General features: G+C 31.7%; 1 protein-coding gene across 5 annotated transcripts in view; it reads left to right on the top strand.

Annotated features, from left to right (window-relative positions):
• LOC129219416 (long-chain-fatty-acid--CoA ligase 4-like) overlaps nt 1–20,141 on the top strand; it is a 101,838-nt gene that overhangs the window by 54,085 nt on the left and 27,612 nt on the right. Inside the window, exon 1 of one of the 5 annotated variants that reach the window (XM_054853807.1) lies at nt 3,901–3,928. The exons of 2 other annotated variants lie outside the window; for them this stretch is intronic. In XM_054853807.1, coding sequence (XP_054709782.1) covers nt 3,916–3,928 — 13 coding nt within the window. In that variant the 5' untranslated portion in view covers nt 3,901–3,915. Of the gene's footprint in view, nt 1–3,900; nt 3,929–17,950; nt 18,119–19,228; nt 19,350–20,141 lie in introns of those variants that run through there. 2 more of the 5 variants (XM_054853810.1, XM_054853808.1) reach the window with 2 other exon arrangements.

Here is a 20,141-nt window from a genome sequence, read left to right as displayed (position 1 = left end):
AAGTGAATATATTAAGATAATTATGTTCAACGTGTAGTTATTTCTTATAACAAAGAAGTTCTTTTATAAGGTAATTTTGCTATTTATCTTGTGTCGCAATTGATCCGCGTCAAGTGATTATTTCATCTCATAAATTTGTGCTAAATTTAAAGGTCTTTTCTTTTTCGTTCTTTTTGTTTTCAGGAAAATTAAGTAAAAATACATACTGCATACAAGGAATTATTTGAGTAAAATTTACTTAAAAATTCACTTTTTAGTTGTTGGAAAAAAAAATAAACGGCATTGATTTTATTACTATTGTAAATTTACCTTGTTAAGATTAACTTCTAAATAAAATTAAAGTTTACTTTATTCTTTTCTTAAGGCGAAAAGAATTATGAAAACTTGAAAGAGCATGGTTTTTTAGGATTGTTTACATGCATCCATAAATAAATACTTTGTTTTCGTTTGTCCCAGAAAAGATATTTTCAGTATTTTTTTTTTTTTTTTTTAATTTCTTCTTTTTCGTGCTTAATTGTCTCTAGGTACTATTCATAAATATGAATCCCGATTGATGATACTGCATAGTTGCAATTCAGTGATATCAGACCTTAAAATCTGCTCTTTAAGTTTCACTGTTGAGCTGGTTTTTGTAACGTATTTGGTAATGTGGATTGAATGTAATTCCAACATGCCTTTTTTGCACTCCACATAGTTTAGCAAATTAAAGTACGCAAAATTTATTGATTTATATGAATTCAACTAAAACACTACCGTAGATGACAAGCCTATACATATAAAGCAACATAGATAAACCCTACAAAAAGTTTGAATGTAAAACTCCAATTGTTCTGTGTTGCGAGACTCCCCACTTCGCCAGATACGGGTTTAAGTTGGAATTATTAATGTCTCAAATTAAAGCGATTAAATAACTAATTTTTAACACGATTCGTTACAAAATTACCATTTTTAGGGACACGTATCTTTGCTGAAAATTTTTATTGCAACTAAGAAATCAGTTGAGATTATTCAAATGACGGAAAAGTCGGCAAAGAAAAACAATTTCACTTAGAAAATATGTTAAATTTCCGTGAAGACATTCACTCGAGGAAAACAACTAGATTGGTTTGTTTTTCCGTGTTTTACATCTGTTAGATTTTGACGTACAATTCGATTCTTCATTACAATCTTAGCTAATTGGCAACTTACTTTCCTCAAGTGGTTGAATTCTTTTGTTACTTTTCTATTCGTTATCCAAACATGTTGTTCATTCATTGATAATAAAAGTTTCGGCACGTTTAAACAGTGTAGTGTTTATAGTGTGGCTCTAAAAAGTTGAGCTATGTCCTTGATATTTTTTTACTTCGATTTAGAGAAATAGTGAAGGCTCAGAGTTAAGTTGGGTTACTTTTGCAGTAGTTTTTTCGCAAGTGTCCCAAATCAAATCCGCACTAATAACACGTAATTTTTCCAATAAACTCTCCAAACAGGGGTAGTCATCATCAAGGTCATAGCTCCAGCTTTGAGAGCCACACTATATTTTCATTCACATTAAATGGATGAACATAAATAGACTATCTTAAGCGATAGAAGTAAGTTGTCGTATTTAAATCCAAAAGTGTCAATCAAGGACAAAGTTAAACAGATGAGAAGATAAAAGGTACATTTTTTAGAAGGATAGAAAATCTAACCATTTTGTCTGAGTAACATGTAACTTCAGTTAATATCTGAGTGCTTCTACTCCATTGAACCAAGGCATTAAATGTTACTTAGATTCAAAATTAAATGACTTGCGCTAGTAGAGTAACTTTTCAGTTCCGCATAATATGCTTTTTGTCGCGTTGACTTAAGAAACAAATTTGCCTTTTTTCTTGTTACTCAACTTCATCCATTTATTTATCCTCTTTTAGGCACTCCTTTTTAGACTCGATAAGTGAATGAACACTTTAGAGTAATTCAATTTTCAAAAATTCATACCATTGTTAGAAACTAGCATTTGGCACAAAAATTCTAAACATTTTTAGTGATATGTTAATTTTTAAAAATCTGGTAACTTTTAGAGCTTTCCGTCAGGTTTTGGGGGGTTGAAATGGAAAAAAAAGGTGCATTGACTCGATGAATGAACACCCTCAACCAGTGGAAAGACAAAGCATTTTCCAATCAATTTCAGTTTGAGAAAAAAGTAGAAGTTACTACTACTAATAAATTAAACAAATTCTTGATGTCTTATTTGATTTCAAAAAAAAAGCTACTTTGTCGAAGGTCTGCACAACTCTTTTAAAAAATTGATTGCTTAATTTATTAAGGTGGCGGCATAAAGCAGTTATACAGCAGGTTGGCGCGTATTTATGAGAAATAATTAAGGATGTGATTGAACTGAAACAGACGTTAGTAAAGCACTAATTATTAAGAAAATACAGCCTCTGCTGTATTTTCTTGTTAATTTGTGCTTGCTTTACTTTAATGATAAAACACCAATCAAAGCTTCATTTCATCACTTTTTATTTAACAGTTACGGATGGTTTATGTAATGTGTATCATGGGGGGGGGGGCATTCAGCGGTAGAGATTAGGGACGGAAACCACCTTCCGCTTACTATCTTAGGTGAAGTGAATGTTATTAACCAGTATCTTGAAGTCAGGCATAATAACATGGAATTCGGTAGATCTAATCGACAACTTGTTTAGAATAAAAAAGGACTCATTCTCGTGGTTTCTTAACTTTTAAATGAATGTGGGAACACTTAATGTCATTATTTGTAAGGAATTGTGATTATAGGTAACTTAACCCTTAATTGACGGTATTTGGGTAATTAATAAGGTATTTGGAGACATTTTTTATGCAAGTAATGGGGAGGGGGACGTAACATTATAGATTTCTTGCGCGCTCAACAAACTTCGGCAGATTAAAGAAGGAAAATTTCCCACGACTTCTGTTTATATCAATTCAACTGAAACGGCACCGTAAGTGACATACATGTAAATATTACAATGCAAAAGTAGACTCCTTAGCTGGTGTAGGGGGTGTGTAACACACCAGAAGAATTCAAGATTCTGGCTAAACACTGATGTACTTCACCACTCCTGAAATCTTTTAGTTTACTTAAAATATTTTTTAACAATACGCAAGGATAAAATATTTTAGACATACTTGTCATTTATTTTTTGCCAATGAATCATAATTTCCAACTGAAAATACCTTACTTCATATCTGCTTCTTGGGCACCTTGGCAATCAATATTATATTCTTTTATTGATGAATTTATGCTTAGAATTGTTTACCCTTGACCTCTCCTCATAGTTTAACATTTCTTTATCATTATATCATTCGTATAAGAAGCACTCTATACAAGAAACAACTTAAGTAAAAATACTCATTTTAACGAGAATATCCAAAATTACGGTCAAGTTGTTTATCCTAAACCGGCTTATTTACTTTCTAAGCTTCTTTGTCCAACTTTTCAATATGCTTACAAAATTGAGTTTCGATGAAGAAAATGCAGAAAATAATAGCAAAAATATCTATTTCATTGAGGTTTCTATTAATATGAGAAGAGATTAACAACAAGGAGCTCTGCATTGGTAAATTCAGTGCTCATGATCAGCATTGCGAAATTTGTTTCTAAATTTATCCTAATCTGATGAAAAGAACTTAGGGCAAAATCTTTAGATGGAATCTGCAGTTATTTATTGTTCAGGGTCATTTCTTTCAAATGTGGTCAAAGATCAAGAGCTTTAACAAAACAACCCTCGGACTCGATCACATAGTGAAATACAGACTTGGCTAAACATTGGTTTGACGTCACATCGTGCAAGGGGTTTAAGATTAAACCATAACAGGAATTTGATCTTTTGTGTTACAAACATTTGATCCTCACTGTTCACTGTCTTGATATTTCTTCCTACTCTACAATTTTGATTTACTTCAACCGCAATAATGACGAGTTCAGGTAAGAAAGTATATTCCATATAGATTTTTTTAATCATCTTTGTTAATGGACGCATATTTTTTATTCCCATATTTGAATGATTTATTTGCATAAATAAAACTAGTCGTGACTCTGTAAATATTGCCATGATGGAAGAATTTCTATTGCAACTCAATGAGGAACATAAAAAAATGCTTCGAAATTTTAAGTTATGTTTGACCTAGGTCGTGCTGCCACAAAAAAAGGAAAGTCTGGAAAGTTAGATTTGTAATGACATTAAAGGAATATTGTTTTACACAACTTAACATTAGGAATCAAGTGAGTAATTAATACCGTATTAGGTTAATTTTTAAATTAGGATTGCACTAAACACTTTCTATTGAGTAAAACGACGACTTTCTATTAGTGATGTTCCGGGTATCCGTATCCGCGGATATCCGAGAGAAAATAAAAATCTGTATCCGTATCCGTTACTTTTTCGACGGATCTAAAACTGATCATTTCTATTCTAAAAATTTTTAAATATTTGAATAATACTCTTAAATTCCGTTTAAATTAGGTTTTACTCCTTATTTAAATTATAAGGTATCATTTCAGAAGTTAATTTGTACCCTCCCCCTTCCCGTTGCAAAAAGGAAGGGGAAATAAGTTTTAAAAGTGTGTATCTGTGTCTTTGTGGCATCGTAGCTCCTAAACAGATGAACCGATTTTGATAGTTCATATTTTGTTCAAAAGGCGACTTGATCGAAAGTGTTCCTAGCTTGGCCTCGTTTATTTAGAACTTTAATTACCGGAGATATTAATTAAAAACAGAGTTAACGTTTTTCACAAGCAAGATATCTTTCTAGACTTTGAGAATAGTGTTGTCAGATGGTCAAATCCAGATTTCCTCACTTCCCTTTCAACTTTTCCCCAAAAAGGGATGTTTTTTATTGAAATTCCCCAAATTAAAAAATTATTTTTCCACCTTTTCATAAAATAAATGTTCTTCGTATGAATTTTTTTCTCTTTAATTCCCCCCCCCCAAATAACCGAATTTTCTTCTATAATTCCCCAACTTTATTTCATTTTCGCTTTTTTTTTGTCTACATAAGCACCTGCATCAAGAAAGGACTTTTACCCATATCGGATTTGATTGGATGGCCCTGGCCGACCGAGAAATTAGAAATAGCCGAATATTTTTCCTCTACTCGCATTTATTACTCGGCCTTCTGTTCATTTAATTTATGAACTTTGTATATATTTATCCAAGAACAATCTTCATCAGTCTCGCTTATTTTCACCCGTTTCACGGATCAACTAGTTACTCACGCAGAAATACGAGAATTTAAATACGAAAAAAAAAACTTTTTTCCTGAGGATTTTTTTTTCCTCAGGTTTTCCGCAAGAAAAAAATGTTTCCCCAAAGAATTCCCCTCAAAACCCATTTCCCCAAAATTTCCCCAGACAGCACAAGACTTCCCCAAAATGGGGAAATTTCCCCCAATCTGGCAACACTGTTTGAGAAAGCTAAAAACATACTTAAGGACAACTAAGTATAATAAAGGTTTAATAGGGGTTCTTGCACTATTGAATTCAAGCAATGTCATCGTCACACACTCAGGAAGTTATAAATAAAATCGAAAAACGAACAAGAAAACTAGAATTTATTCTACAATATTTTCTAAGCCTAATAGAGACAGACTGGTGTCTGTAAATGTAATAATCATGTTTTTAGTTTTGTAATTACAGATTAAAATGAGATTTTTCTTGGTCTTCAAACTCTGTGCTTCTAATAATGAATTTGATTCGGTATTTTAATTTTTGAATAATGCATAAATTCTTGTGCTTTCTGGTGACTTAATTTAGTGTCTGTTATTATAGTTTTTGGATTAATTAGTGCTAAATATTTATTCAATAATTTATTTTCGAGTTTTTTGTTGTCGAGAATCAATAAAATCAAGTGAATATAATTGACGCATATTGGGGGGGGGGGGGGGGGGGGGTGAAAATGGGACTCTAAACTCTGGACCCTCCCCTTGCAAAATTCCTGTGTGCGCCACTGTCCAGTATCCTACATCTACCGAGTAAGCTAGAAATAATTTTTCACATTACATCTAAGCATTAATGCAGCGCTCACCCATTCCTTACAACTTTCCCTCAATTTTAACGGAGATTTCTTTAAGAAGTAAAACATAATCTTGATTACATTTTTGTCGCAGTTGACATTTTTTGAAGAAACTGCCACTATTCTGACGGGAATACCTTCCGTAACAAATTTTACACTTAGATAGTTGAATTGGGAAAAAAAAATTGAGATCCGTATCCGCGGACCTTGACACTAATGATCCGTATCCGCGGATCTACTTTTTTAACGATCCGGCACATCACTACTTTCTATTGACTAAAAATTTGTTATGATACTTACGAACTGTATTCTTCATTTAAATTCGAATTTATTAAAGTAAAATGCAAATGATATCTTCACCACTGTTTTAAGAAAACTCGTCATATGTTACTAAAATTAGGACACTGAGGAAGTTTCGATGTGGAAAGAGCAAAGAATATGAGCAAATCTTTCAATTACATTCCTTTTAGTTTCATTAATAAGGAATGTCAAGATGATGAAAAACATGCTGTTTGATTAGACGTTTGATACCTTCATTACTTCTTAAGCATGTTTGCACGAGCCTTATAATGATGTCAATCAAAGCAATAGGAAATGTTTAAGAACGAGAGATATTCATTCCATTAGGTTTGCGAAGCAATTAGCAGTTCCATGCGCGCTTGACTGAAAGAATTCAACAACCCGGTTTTGAAGTGACTTTTTTTTCAAATATTGACAAAAATGTGACTTGATTATTTTACCGGTGAAAAAACCAAATATTTTATTTCTCAAGTATAAAGCATTAAGGAAGTTGTGGCGTATCCACAAAAAACACTTTAAAAAAAATATTGGCTCTGTTTAACGACTTTCAAGGGACCGCGAAAAATCGTCCTTAAGTAGAAAGCGTCCTCAAATAGAATGCTTTTAACACTACAGTGGACCATTTGGGACCGTGAAAAGCTGTCGTTAAATAGAGAAAGTCGTTAGAGCGTCGTTAAACAGTCAACTGTAATATCGCACACAGGCAGTTTAAGAGGCACATCTCAAGAACACGGCATTGGTTGGAAAATAAAGGTTTTACGTATAGTAGTCGTTTTAAGTGATTTAGTCTCGAATGTTAGAATAGGCACAAAAAATGGATGCTTACTAATTGGTTTTGTAGCCTAAATTAACAATGCGTACTTAAAGTTTGAAAAATGTTTCTCTCAAATTAAGAAATTTTAATTGTCACTATTGTTTATGTAGTTTTTACGCCAAAACGCACCAGTTACTTAAGCTAACTTTGTGCTACTTTTGTGGCAAGAAATTTCATTAAATTTAGATTTTAAATCAATGGTAAGTTTTTCTCACATTTTGAGTTGTGCCCCTTTCTATGCCGGTGTGCGACATGATGCGATTTGTCGTAATAAGTTTTTCTGATTTGCAAGACTCGCAACTGATTTAGAATCCTGTAACCAATGATAATATGCTCATAGAAATTTGGATCATTATACAGCTAATAAAAATTAACCATTCAAAAATTAACTTTCATGTGGGAAAATTAATCTCGCTCTGTTGGGACGCTCTTACCAACTGAGCTAATGTGCCTTCATCTCGAGATGCTATAAATTTATGCTTCTATTTTGTTTATGTATTTGTAACATGTTTTACTGAGGCTTACAACATTAAAATTGATGTATTCTTTCCTGATTTTAACAAGAACAGAACAGTAGCTCAGAATCCTGCAATGAGTTGCAAGTTCATTTAAATTTGGATTAGAGCTCTGCTGCAGAAAATGAGTCATCAAGACTAGTTTTCGACCCATGGGCATCGAACTCACAATCTCCGCATTATTAGTACGACATTCGAACCAACTGAGCCAATAGGTCTCTATTTAGAGATGCTATGAAGCTATGTGTAATAAAAACCAGAATTTATTTTTTCGGCGAAACAAAAAAACATTTGAGTAATCTCTATTTTTCAGCGAAAACTGAAAAATAGTCAAAATGATGCTTTATTCATGGAATTCAATAAAGTATTGATAAAATTTTAGCGTTCCCTCCCCCCGCAATAAAAAAAACCTTTGGGAAATAATATACATTTTTTGTAAAGATAAGTGACGATGCAGAAGACATAGGTACAGTTACGATTTGGAGAAGGCATTAAATGTAGGGGTAATGACAAAATTTGAACTATAAAAAGGGCTTAATTTGTATAGAAACGCACAGGAGCTCGGCTCCCGCATTCGCTCTACGATTTGAAATCTGGAAGAGATCCTGGTTTGTAATCTGTTTTTCTCTTCTCATCCCCAGCATTCTACAGCAAGAATTTTCTCCTTGTGGTGGGGAGTTAAGTCGTTATTTGTATTTGTTGGAACCCCGCTCAAATCGGACAATGTTCGAAAAAAGGCTCGCAACGCGCATGGATCACTGATAAATGCACAAAGGCCAAAATGTTACATTATTTCGGAATTTGTGCACAATAATTTGACTAGTTAGCGATTTAGTAAAACACTGGTGATCAAAGTTAAAACTCCACGTGAAGGATGGTCAAAACGCCCCTCACATCCCTATAATTGAACTGAATGTCAGAAAACATGAGTTTTTTTACTCAATTTTTCGATGAAATAAAATCAGCAAGAAAATAGTTTTAACGATGTGTTTCGAATTTTGCAGCCAAAAAAGTAATCCATAGGAAAAAATTCTACGCGACAATTCAATTCTATTGTGACCTAAATCCTTACGAGATTCTGAAAATTTCGCAAATATGCCAAACATATCTTGGTTTGGTCATACGTCATTTTTGCAATGTTTTATATATCGCAAATAGTTACTACATTATACATTTTTATAGTATTCTATCGTCCTTAGATGTCTGGAGCTGCTTGTTTATTTTTTTCTCCACACTGCATTTCTCTTCCACAATTGACTCGTTTATAAAGGTTGGGTTGTTTCGACCATACATTAAGTGTGAAATCAGACTTTGATCATTACTAGTTTGGCGGAGCCCAAATTGATCAAATCCAAGTGGTAAAAATAATGCACGAAATAATGCAAGATTTTGTACTTGCCGCATTTGTCACTGATCCATTCGCGTTGTAAGCATTTTTTTTTTTCGGATATTGTCAGATTTCGGTGTTTGAGTTTCAACATATTCAGGCACTAGAGGCTCGCTATATAGCTTAAAGTAAAGGGCTTGGGGAGGGGTTAGCTCTCAAAACTAACCCTTCCTGCTCCCCTGCTCCTAAACATCGTATGATTCGGGTATTATCGGGTATTAAATCAGTCTTAAGCTTTAACATTCGTATTTAAAATCTTTTAATTTGTCGCTGTTTGTACCTTGTGAAATGAAACATATAAATGCCTTTTTTTCCATATCTTTCTTTTTAAAATCAAATTATAAATCAGTCTTTAATTTGTATATTTGTAATTTAATACATGTTGCCGATTCATTTTAGACAGCATATTTGGTGAGATTGTGGTTTATTTTCCTATAAAAGGTGTCTAGAAACTTGACCTTGATGGGAAAGCGTTTCTAAAATATGTAAATCTTTAATTGCAGAAATAATTTTTAAGTTCAAAGAAATCATTTTAAAACTTTAGCTCTTTAATGCAGACTTAGTTTTTAAATTGCGACAGCGAAATTTTATTGCTATAAGTTCAGGATTTTCATATAAAAGATTTTTTCGAAATAATTCTAGAAGCACTAACCTAAATGAATTCTGAGAATAAGTCTTACATTTGATCTAAGAAAGAAAATGAAAAGTTTCAACTTTTCGCCCAAATGTTTTTAATTTGAACATTAATTGAAATAAAAAGAAGCTTCCAGACAACCCCGAACAAATTTTTCTGCTTCAAGTATTTTAGAACGCAGACAAATTTGAAACTAGTGTTAACTAGAACTACTAATTTAAATTAATAGTAAACTTATGTACAGTTTTCCTCGGGCAAACATTCTTACTAATTAGAAAATGGGAATTTAACTACAGAAACACATAGACGGAGAATATAAAGCGTGGTGGAATGTAATGTCAAACAATTTGATCATTATAACATAGAAATCGCAAGATATATGTATAATTTTATATAACTATGTAAGCATTGATTTTTTTATATAAAAAACGTAATGCTGTGTAACGTGAGTGGTAAATCGTATGTAATCCCAACATTATATTTTTATGCACTCCACAAAATTTAGCAAATCAAGGACACTTCCAAAGATTTTTGCATTTATCTGTATAAATGCAGCTGAAACAGTACCGTAAGAGTGACATATATATAAACATATTAAGTCATATAGCACTCCACAAAAGTGACGTAGCTCAAAATTTTGGTAACGCACTTTTTTTTAACTATACATTTAAAAACTAAATTCAATGCTATTTCTTGCAACAAAACTTGCATTAAGTTAGCTTACAATAACTGGCTTGTGGTGTCGTTAAGACGATGTAATCAATAGTGACACATAACTAAACTTTCATAATTTAGAATTTTTTTCAAAACTTAAGTATGCCTTAAAAATTAACATAAAAATAACAAATCATCACAATTTTTCGCGCGTATTTTAATAGGAGACTAAATCTGCTCTAACAGAAGACCTGGATTTTCTACAATGCTACTTTTTAAATGTCACTTTCGTTACCTGAGTGCAATGTATGAAAGTTTTACGTATTTCCTATGAGGTGTAATACACCGCACCTTAACAGTTAAGTCTTTTGGCTTTATGAGAACAAGTTTATGGAAGAAGTGAAAATAAACTAAATATTCTTCCTCTTGCATCAAAATGCTAAAAAATTGCAAGTTACGGAAAATTTCAAAAATTAAGGATCCCATTTCTCAATGTAAAATAATGAGGGATGAGTAGAATATTCCGATAAACATTTCTTCAGTTATTTTCATGCATCATTTATGTTGCCAAAAATGAAAAGTATATTGTCCAATGTTTCCAAGCAAAAAAAACTAAAGCGGTTATTTTTGAAACTTTTAATCGTGTGGAAGATTGAAATTAAATTTAGTTTCCAGATAGATGAAATTGCCTTTGGAATTATTCTTGTCATATTCCCTCAAAGAATAAATTAGAATCTTGACACTTTATGCCAGTATTGTTGTACGTAAAGACGCCGGTCTCACTCATGGAATGTGGAGTTTGAGATTTTCAATTTTATAGTCTAAGAAACGGCTACATATTCAATAGGTCTTTCAACAGTGACACGATTGAATCTTGCCTATTCTTTCAAGATCCTGAATACGTCCTTCTCAATTTTGTTAAAGATTGTAAAAGAATATCATGAAAATGATTGACTTTGAATATAATATTTCCATTCTTGCGAAAAATTGAAATTTTGAAGTCTGGTTGAATCACGTGGGATAACACTTCACAACTCTGCTGGTCTGTATATGATTTCAGTTTTCTACTCTTGCTTTTTCAAAGTAAGTTAGAAACACTGTACACAACTATATTTATTCACAATTCAACCATTCTGTAGTGGTTGCTTAAAAGCTACTTTTGAGTGCTGATTTGAAGTTGTTTCAGTCTCTTCGTTCCTTACATTATAATATTCTACGCACTACAATAAATATAGAAATTTTATGTCGCTATGAAATGCAAATAGTTTTAAAACTTTTTGAAGTTTGACGTTTCTTGCTCAAAGTTGCACTATTATGAAAATTTATTTTACGTCACGTTTCTCACACTATTCAAAATTAAGCCTAGTAGTAAGATAACTTTGAACTATGTTAATAATTAATTCTATAGTTTTATAATTTTAATTGCTTTATAATAAATTTTAAATAGTTTAATTAATATGCGATAACTTTAAGGGGTTTTTCTTCAGTGTTCTGCCAATTGATGAGTAACTCTAATAAAGAATGAACTATTCAATTGAAAATAGATTGTGTATGAAAGTTACCCTAAATGGTCATATCAATATATTTGTAATATAACGGCACTCAAGTCCCACCCATAAATAAAGGATCAAGGTTTGTTTTAACTCTCTTTATGATCAGATCACACTTCACTTGTTTCCATAATATATGGACGCATAAAGAGCTTTTTATTGCCAGACGAATAGTTGCCTTAAATTTCGTGTACTAAACGCACCCCAAGTTCCAAAATTACGTAGGTGTTTAAAAACTGAGGTAATAAGAGCTCTGTCGGGTGGTGCGGATTCTCAATCAATAAACATTAAGCTAAAAAATGATCAGAGCTTTCAAACGATACTGGTGGATGGAGCTGGGTGTGCAATAGAGGGGGAAAATGTCTGAAGTTTATGTAAATCAATAAAACTAAATTAAAAGCGAAGCTACCCTTGAATCACAAATCACTACGATTCAGTCACCCTACTTTTTCTAGTAGTGTCTAAGATGTTATCGTGATCAAGAGAAGAGATCACGCACGCAAAGCCTTGACCTTGGCTTCAAATGTTACTTCAGATTAAACATAGTTTAGCAATGCCACGCGTTTCGAATTCGACCTCTGCATCAGAAAATATGTCCACGTTTTACCCCCATATCTCCGCCACAACTGTCGAATATAGCATTATCGATTGCCTATCAACGCGGTTTCTCATTTCGATAGAATAGCGTGAGATGGTCCAAAGTTTAACCCGAACGCACGCTACAGTTCCAAAGTCTTGAATTTCAACTTTGTTTTTATTATTGAATAGGCATTTGGTTAAACGATGAAGCTTTGTTTATTACAAATGGCGTTGTATATGTTTTATACTTGACTGTAAAAAAATCTAATCCTGTGAAATAATCCTTGTTTGCTATTTTAGGAAAACCGCTTATTAAATTATCTTGCTTGAATTTATGGAGTGCCGAGATTCTTTCAACCTGTGTTCTACACTGCAGGAGAATTAATTTTGCTTACACTTTGTCTTTTGACTTCAAACATTTTGTATTACAAAAATGGTTCAGTATGAATACGTATATCACATAGGGTACGCTGTTTAAAAAAAAAAATCCTGAAATTTTACAGTAAAAGTTACTGACACATCCATGTTGCCAGTACATTTTTACCGTAAAATCCTATTTTACTGTAAAATTTTACGGTAGAATAAACGAGTTAAAAAACGCAAATTGCGAACAGCAGGTTCGATCTCGGGATCTTCGGATTGGCAGACGGTTTTTCTGCCCACGATACACGAATTGGTACACAAAGTTAGAGGAAGTATAGTGTTATCTACTACGCACTGTAAGTCACGTGGTGTATCAATTGGTGCTGTAATCTTGTATTTTTTCTGTACAATTGACTGTATAGAAAGAAATTTACAGTGAAAACTCCATTTCACAGTAATATTTACCATAAGTTTCCTGAATTTTTAAGTGTACAGCTTCAGTTGTATTTATAAAAATATAATCATTTTAAATTCTCCTACTTTAATTTGCTAAACTTTTTGGAGTGAACAAGAAAGATAATGCTGAGCTTATACATCCCACTTCGGTGCTTACATTACAAGAAAATCACATCACCTGTTACGGGTTAAGCAAGTTTTGAAAAACTGTTGTGAAGAAATAATTTAAATGTTAATTGGCATTGAGTGTGCAGTCACCTCATGCCCATTTTCTTCCTAACGGAGACACCCTCATTTGCATTGACAACTTGCTAACAGGATTGAAATTTCAACTACGTTTACTTGCATCTATCAATTTCGTGTTTTAAGAGTTTGCATGCTTAAGATTAGAGAGTGATTGCACTTTTTCTCTTGTGTTAAGCATTTATAATCCATGGGAAAGAACGAAGCAGGGTTTTGGAGTAGTGGAGTCGGGAGTTTGACTGATTTTGGAGCAAAGGAATAAGGAGTCGAAGGCTTGAAACTTCGAGAGTCGGAGTCGCGGTCATTTCCCCTCAAAGTCTGCAACCCTGCCAGTGCTGTCGAAGTTTGAGTCGAAGATTCTAAAACTCCGGGAGTAGGTATAGGTCGGAAAAACAAAGCATGAAAATGTGTTTCAAATGTGTGTGAATCATCCAGCGAAAACATGATTTTACACCCTAGGTTCTCAGATCTGGATGAAATTTTGTGAGGTTGTTCTATGTGTATATAAGAATAAATAGAAAATTTTATCTTAACATATCAGTTACTTTTTGAATAGCAGCACTTAAGTTCTCCCTAAAACTTGTCGTTTAGCGGAAACCGCAAATCCAGCAACCGCACATGCATATACAGTTTTCACTCCAAAAGTTTTTTTTTTTTTCAGATAATTGATTTTTTTTTTTTTTTTTTTTTGCATTTCGATCAGTATTGTATTGTTAAGTCAAATTTACAATTGAATTTAAATTAAAATAGCCTAAAATCTTTAAACAGCAAAATGGAGTTCAATTTCGGACATTGACTTGTGCTCAGTGTTAAATAGCAATTTTAGCTCTCCAATCTTCAAAATCCAATATATTCCTAAAAACTAGATTAAAAATGGTACACACTGATGCAGTAAAATTGGTGGAGTTTTGATAAAGTTAGAGATGATCAAAATTTTACTTTTGAAATGTACAAAAATTAACCAAAAGTGTCCTTCTTGATCAAAGAATACACTGAAAAACTTAGGCTTTCAATACTATTAGGGCATGTTTATTAGATAAACTAAATTGAAGAAAAATATTAATAAATGTTTCTTTTTTTTGATAATATTTAGGACGACTGCTGAATTTAAGAGAACTCTTAACTTCTAAGGTTGGGCTATTCTATCATACATCAGATGTACAGCAAAATTGCCAGTTTCTATGGGAAGTGGATGCATTTATTAGCTCCTACAGATTTCATCTTCAAAGTTTTAATCATGTTATGTTATAAGTTAAAATCTTACAATTAATTCACAACGGACCTATACGACATAATTTTGTACACTATCTTCATAGTTATATTAACGAAACAACCCACGGTATATTTTGTTTTTCAACTTTAAACATAAAGACGTTGTTACAAAATAATCACTTACTAAAATAGTTTTATTTTCACCTTCTATCATTCTCTAATTTAGCAATTTAAAAGTTACTTCTTACTGCCGATGTTAAATTTAAAATGACATTGTATGCTTGAAAAAGTAAATTTTTGGTAAACTGACATAGATGAAACAAATTTTCCATAAGAGGTTTAGGTGTATTTAAAAAAAATTGACAATCGGAAACTTTTGTCATAGAAGAAAGCTAAGATCAAGCAGACAATAATTTAGATACAGCTTTAGATTGACAACCTTTCGAGTGGACAGTTGGCAAACTAGTGTAACAAAAACAAATGAATCCAGTAGAGGGAAAAAAAGGTTCTTAGTTCATAAAATATAATAGAGTACTGAAATTTGAGTTGTTATGAAAATAAATTTATAAAAAGAACCAAGTAGTTGCGACTACCAAGAACCGTTGTGAAATAATTGTAAGCATTTCATTTATAACATGATTAACTTTTGAAGATAAAGCTGGCATCTCTAAAAGGCTAATAAATGCATCCACAAAAAAAAGTGAAATTGCGGGGCAAAGTAAAATGGTGAAGTATTTACTCTGCTTTTAGCGCAACCTATGTGGTAATATTTTAACTATACAGTAGCACATGTAATCTATTCCAGTCAATAAAAAATACCACAGAAGATTACAGCATATAATACAGGCAATTTTCAAAAATTGATACTCATATTGTAATATTGTTCGAAGTCGAATTATTTTGTTATTAGAAAATGAAGTTCTTGTTATTAGCATTTTAAATATTGAGACCTTCTAATATGCGTATTCATTTATTAGTTCATTCATTTACATTCAATTAGAAATTCACTGATATTTATTCATTCACTTATTTTCTTATTCATTAGCTCTTTTTTTACTTATTTTTCTTATTACATTCATTAATTTAATTTGCAGTTTATCGTTTCAATATCTTTTAATTTACTCATTAAACCTTTTATTTACTGATTCATTTGATCAAAAATATTTTCTATAGTGGAATAGAAATTATTTCATTAGAAAAATTTCATTTTTTCACTTTTTCCCGTGGGAAAAAGTGCAACATTTTCCACTTTTTGAAGGCTCAAATTTACTGCCAAAAATACAAAATCTTGTTTCAATGTAAGTTATATTACAAAATAGCATGTTCTTCCTTTATGTACTGTAATTTTCAAAATAAATTTGCAAGTTTTTCATTTTGACAAAGCTCAGTGATCTTAACCATTTCATTTTGCCCCACATCCCCATAATTTGCTTAGGAAAAAAAGCTGTGATTAACAATTAATATAGATCAGTTAATGTAAAAAAAAATAACTACTTAACTCGAAATTTTTAATGTTTCTATTAAAAGGATCAATTTTAATATTGATAGTCATTTACAATCGTGAATCTATTCTCTTAATTTGCACTTTTTGACATAAAATTACGAGTATTATTAAAAAATAACTGGTGAAATATTGTTTCCAATGCTGCGTATGTATTATGCAATGCAGAGGGTTTCATATGGTCTTTTCAGTAATGTTTTGCTTCTAATAGAGCTGATACTTCTACTGGAATGCAATTTTTGCCAATCGAAACGTTTTAACATTTGCTTATCAGATTTGAAAAATTACTGTCCACTGTTTCAAAACTTAATATTTTCCTGCTAGGCTATGTAATCATTTTTGACCTTCTGATAAAAATAAGGAAGCAGACTTTGGATTATCGATCGTAAGGAACGTATGCTATTTATGACGTGGATTGTTATTTTACGTCTTTCCAAATTCAATGTAAGAAGATGGGATTTTAATTTGCGTGAAAACATAGTGCTTTCTTTTTTAGATTGTATACGTTTTACGAAGATTTAAGAGCTAAAGTAATGTTTTTTTTTCAGTGGTTTAACACATAGTTGTGTTCAATGAACTAAATTTTGAAACGGTAAGATTTATCACATTTTGTTGCTTTGTTGAACATTTCGAAGCTGTTAACGTAAGGAATCTTTTGGCAATCTTCATTGCAAAATAAGAGCCCGCTCGAAAGTTGCTACACTTACCCAATAGTAATTTTAATGAAGTTGCACGGTTTCTCAACAAATCTCATAAGCAATATAGTAAATGCTAACAATTATGAAGAAATATTAAAGTTTGAAATCCATTATGAAATGTATATTTGAACTGCAAGTTTGATATTTGATTTGGAACTTTTTAACTAGTACTTTTAGTATTTAATAGTGTCTAAGTTTTTTACTTACAATATTTTCTTCTTCCAATCTTTACATTATGTTGTCAGATTTTTTTTTTTTTTTTGGCTTTTTTACTAAGCAATTCAATTTTCTTCCGTACGAATTTGCTTTCAAATTGAATGTAGCAGAGACAAAAATAAAATGAAAAAAAAAAAAACCGCGTACTGTTTTTTACGGTAATTAAAAGTCGGTACTCCTTAACTTATGTTTCTGAACCTATGTTTCAAATTTATTGGTCTAATTTGAAAACTTATTTGCTTTAAGAAAGTTCCTTCGCTTTAAAAGTGAGGGATAGAGGACAAAATCCAAGAAAATCTTCAGCCTTATGAAGACAGTACAAATTGAATGTAGCCGAAAAGAAAAAGCGAATTTTTCACTTTCGTTCACCAAATGTCACTTTCAAAGGAAGCAAAGATCACTCCTCAGTTAAATGCACATTTCCATTTTTGCTTTTTTTTTTTTTCTTTCATCTCACAAGTGCGGAAAATTGAAAACGAAAATTTAGCAAACTTTCTTTTTGAAGCATCAATTCATATTTCCGCTTTACCATCGAAGTAGAGGTCATTTTTATAGAAATAAAGCTCCCATGTAAATACTGTCATATCATCATTAGCATCGTATTCTCTCTAAAATGACCAGCTATTGTGCGTGTAAAAAGTAAAACCGGTTTCAGAATCAATCGCCGTCAATGGATACATTTTTCTTTTCAAGGACTTAGGCTTGCTTTTATAATAGTGCTTTCGCATCAAAATAAATGGTTAATTTAGCGCTATTTACAATTGTGCCTTAAGTCTGGAATCTCCTGTAGTGTCACGATAGTTTCCTTACAGACCGGAGAGTTAAGATAGGTGCTATCTTGCTGCTAAATGTTCATTTAAAGTGAGACTACTTAAAAGTGTCGCAGATTCTTTCATCATCTTAATTGATTACCTTTTTTCACACTTTGGAGTATTCATGACGTCACCGAAAGTTCAGTGATTCAATGCTAATCTCTTTAAAGGTAATGTTTGAAAAGGTGTTTGCAATGTATTTCAAAATGATATCGTTTAAAAGTAACTTTCTTCGGTACTCGTGTTTTTTTGATCTCGTGTATTAAATTTAAAAAATATTAAGCAATTTCAATCGGCACTTTCTTTTCTTATTTGAAATGCAGTGGCGTTAAATAACTCATTAGTAATTGGTTGGCATGTAGTCTTTTTTTCAAACACGGTATAAAATCATTTTTTAAATTAATAAGCAAACTTTTGAGTGCGGAAGTTTTTAGAGTAATTTTTTACAAAAGACTAAAAATTAGTCTTTTCTCCCAGATTTTTATGTTCTTTCAACGTTTAAGGTGTTAAAATTTCTCGTAGATATTCGCATTTCCGTTTTTCGGAAGCGGGTCCTTTTTCTTTCAAAAAAGGAAATTATAAAGTAGTTTCTACGGATTTTTTTGTTATGTTTTTTGACCACGTACATTTTTAAACTGCTTTTTTGAAATTTTAATTTGAAACTCAGTGACTTTAGTGACTCATAATGCGCAGGCTTCTTCTGTTCAAAACAACTCGGTATAAAAGATTTTTTTATATTTAAGAATTAACTTAAACATTGAAATTTTTAGCTTAAGCCCTCATGAAAGAATAATTTAAATGGAGCCTAAAACTGGCTTAAAATTTTTTTGGAGAAATAAACTGAATGATGTAACTTAGCTTTACATTGCTATAGATAAAAGCGGCGCGATCTTCTTTATAGAATCTTTCTCTATCAAAATAGCGAAGGCATCCACTTGAGTGCTTCATAATTTCCTTGTTATGCGAGAAATAATGACTCGTTTCCGTAATACCGAATTGCGTCAATCTATTATCAACACTGTAAACCTTGAAAGTGAACATAAAATGCGGAACTAGAGCTCAAGTTTGTTCATACGTTCCCTCCACTATTGCTCTACTTCTTTGAAACTGAACTACTTGACGCTTTCAGTCATAGGTATCAGTCGCATCAACTGTTGATAAAAACATAGAAAACATGACTAGAAAATTAGAGCTGTTATCGAAACGAAACTACACTAGTATGACGTAGTGTCATACGACGTGGCGAGAGGGGTGTAAGAATCTCCTTAGATAAATGAATGACATCGATTGTAGTAAAACGTGCCCGCCTTATTAGTTTTAAACATTGGAACTCGTGTTTAGTATATTTTCATGAGTGCTTTACCTGTGCAATTTCAAAACAATTTTTCAAAATGTCAATAAGTAAGTTGAGTTTGAATAAATATTTTTCCATAAACAATTTTTATTTATGAAATTCTAATTTTATATTATGAATGTTCTTGAATGAATGATAACGGTCGTAGTAAAACGTGCCCGTATCTTATTAGTTCTAATCTCTTGAATTTGTTGGTTTTTTCCATGGGCATTTTCCCAGTGAAAGCACATTTTTTTTTTTCAAATAAATCAATAAGTAGAATCTAGTTTTGTTAATTTTTTTTTCTTTCAAGTAATGAAGATTTAAGTTATTAACTTTAGCAGATGAAAAATAGTTTTCATAATGTTTTAATGATCTCCTCAGATAAATGAATGACAGCGATCGTACTGAAACGTGCCCGCATTATCAGTATTTTACCTATGAAGGTTCAAAAAAATTGCTTCAAAGTAATTAGATTTCAATGTTTTTTCATATTTTTTTTAAACAAGTAAATGTTTACGTAATTTTTTTTAGAAAAAGAAAAAAATTGAAGGTTTTGTATCATCCTCAAAATCATCATATAAATGAATAACACTGATCGTTGTAAAACGTGACCGCCTTATTTCTATTGAACTCTTGAACTTGTATTTAATATTTCCATAGACATTTTACCTGTGAAGGTTCATTTTCCTTTTTTCTAACTATACCAATAGCTTGAATTTAAACATTTTTCTAATGAAATTTTATATGCAATTTTTAATACAAATAAACTATTTTTTTACTTTTATATTATGATAACTGACAACGGTCGTAGTAAAATGTGCCCACCTTATTAGCTTCAAGCTCTTGAACTAATGTCT

This window comes from Uloborus diversus, chromosome 3 (genome assembly GCF_026930045.1).
Source record: "Uloborus diversus isolate 005 chromosome 3, Udiv.v.3.1, whole genome shotgun sequence".
NCBI lineage: Eukaryota > Metazoa > Arthropoda > Arachnida > Araneae > Uloboridae > Uloborus > Uloborus diversus.
This window is presented reverse-complemented; position numbering and strand designations above follow the sequence as displayed.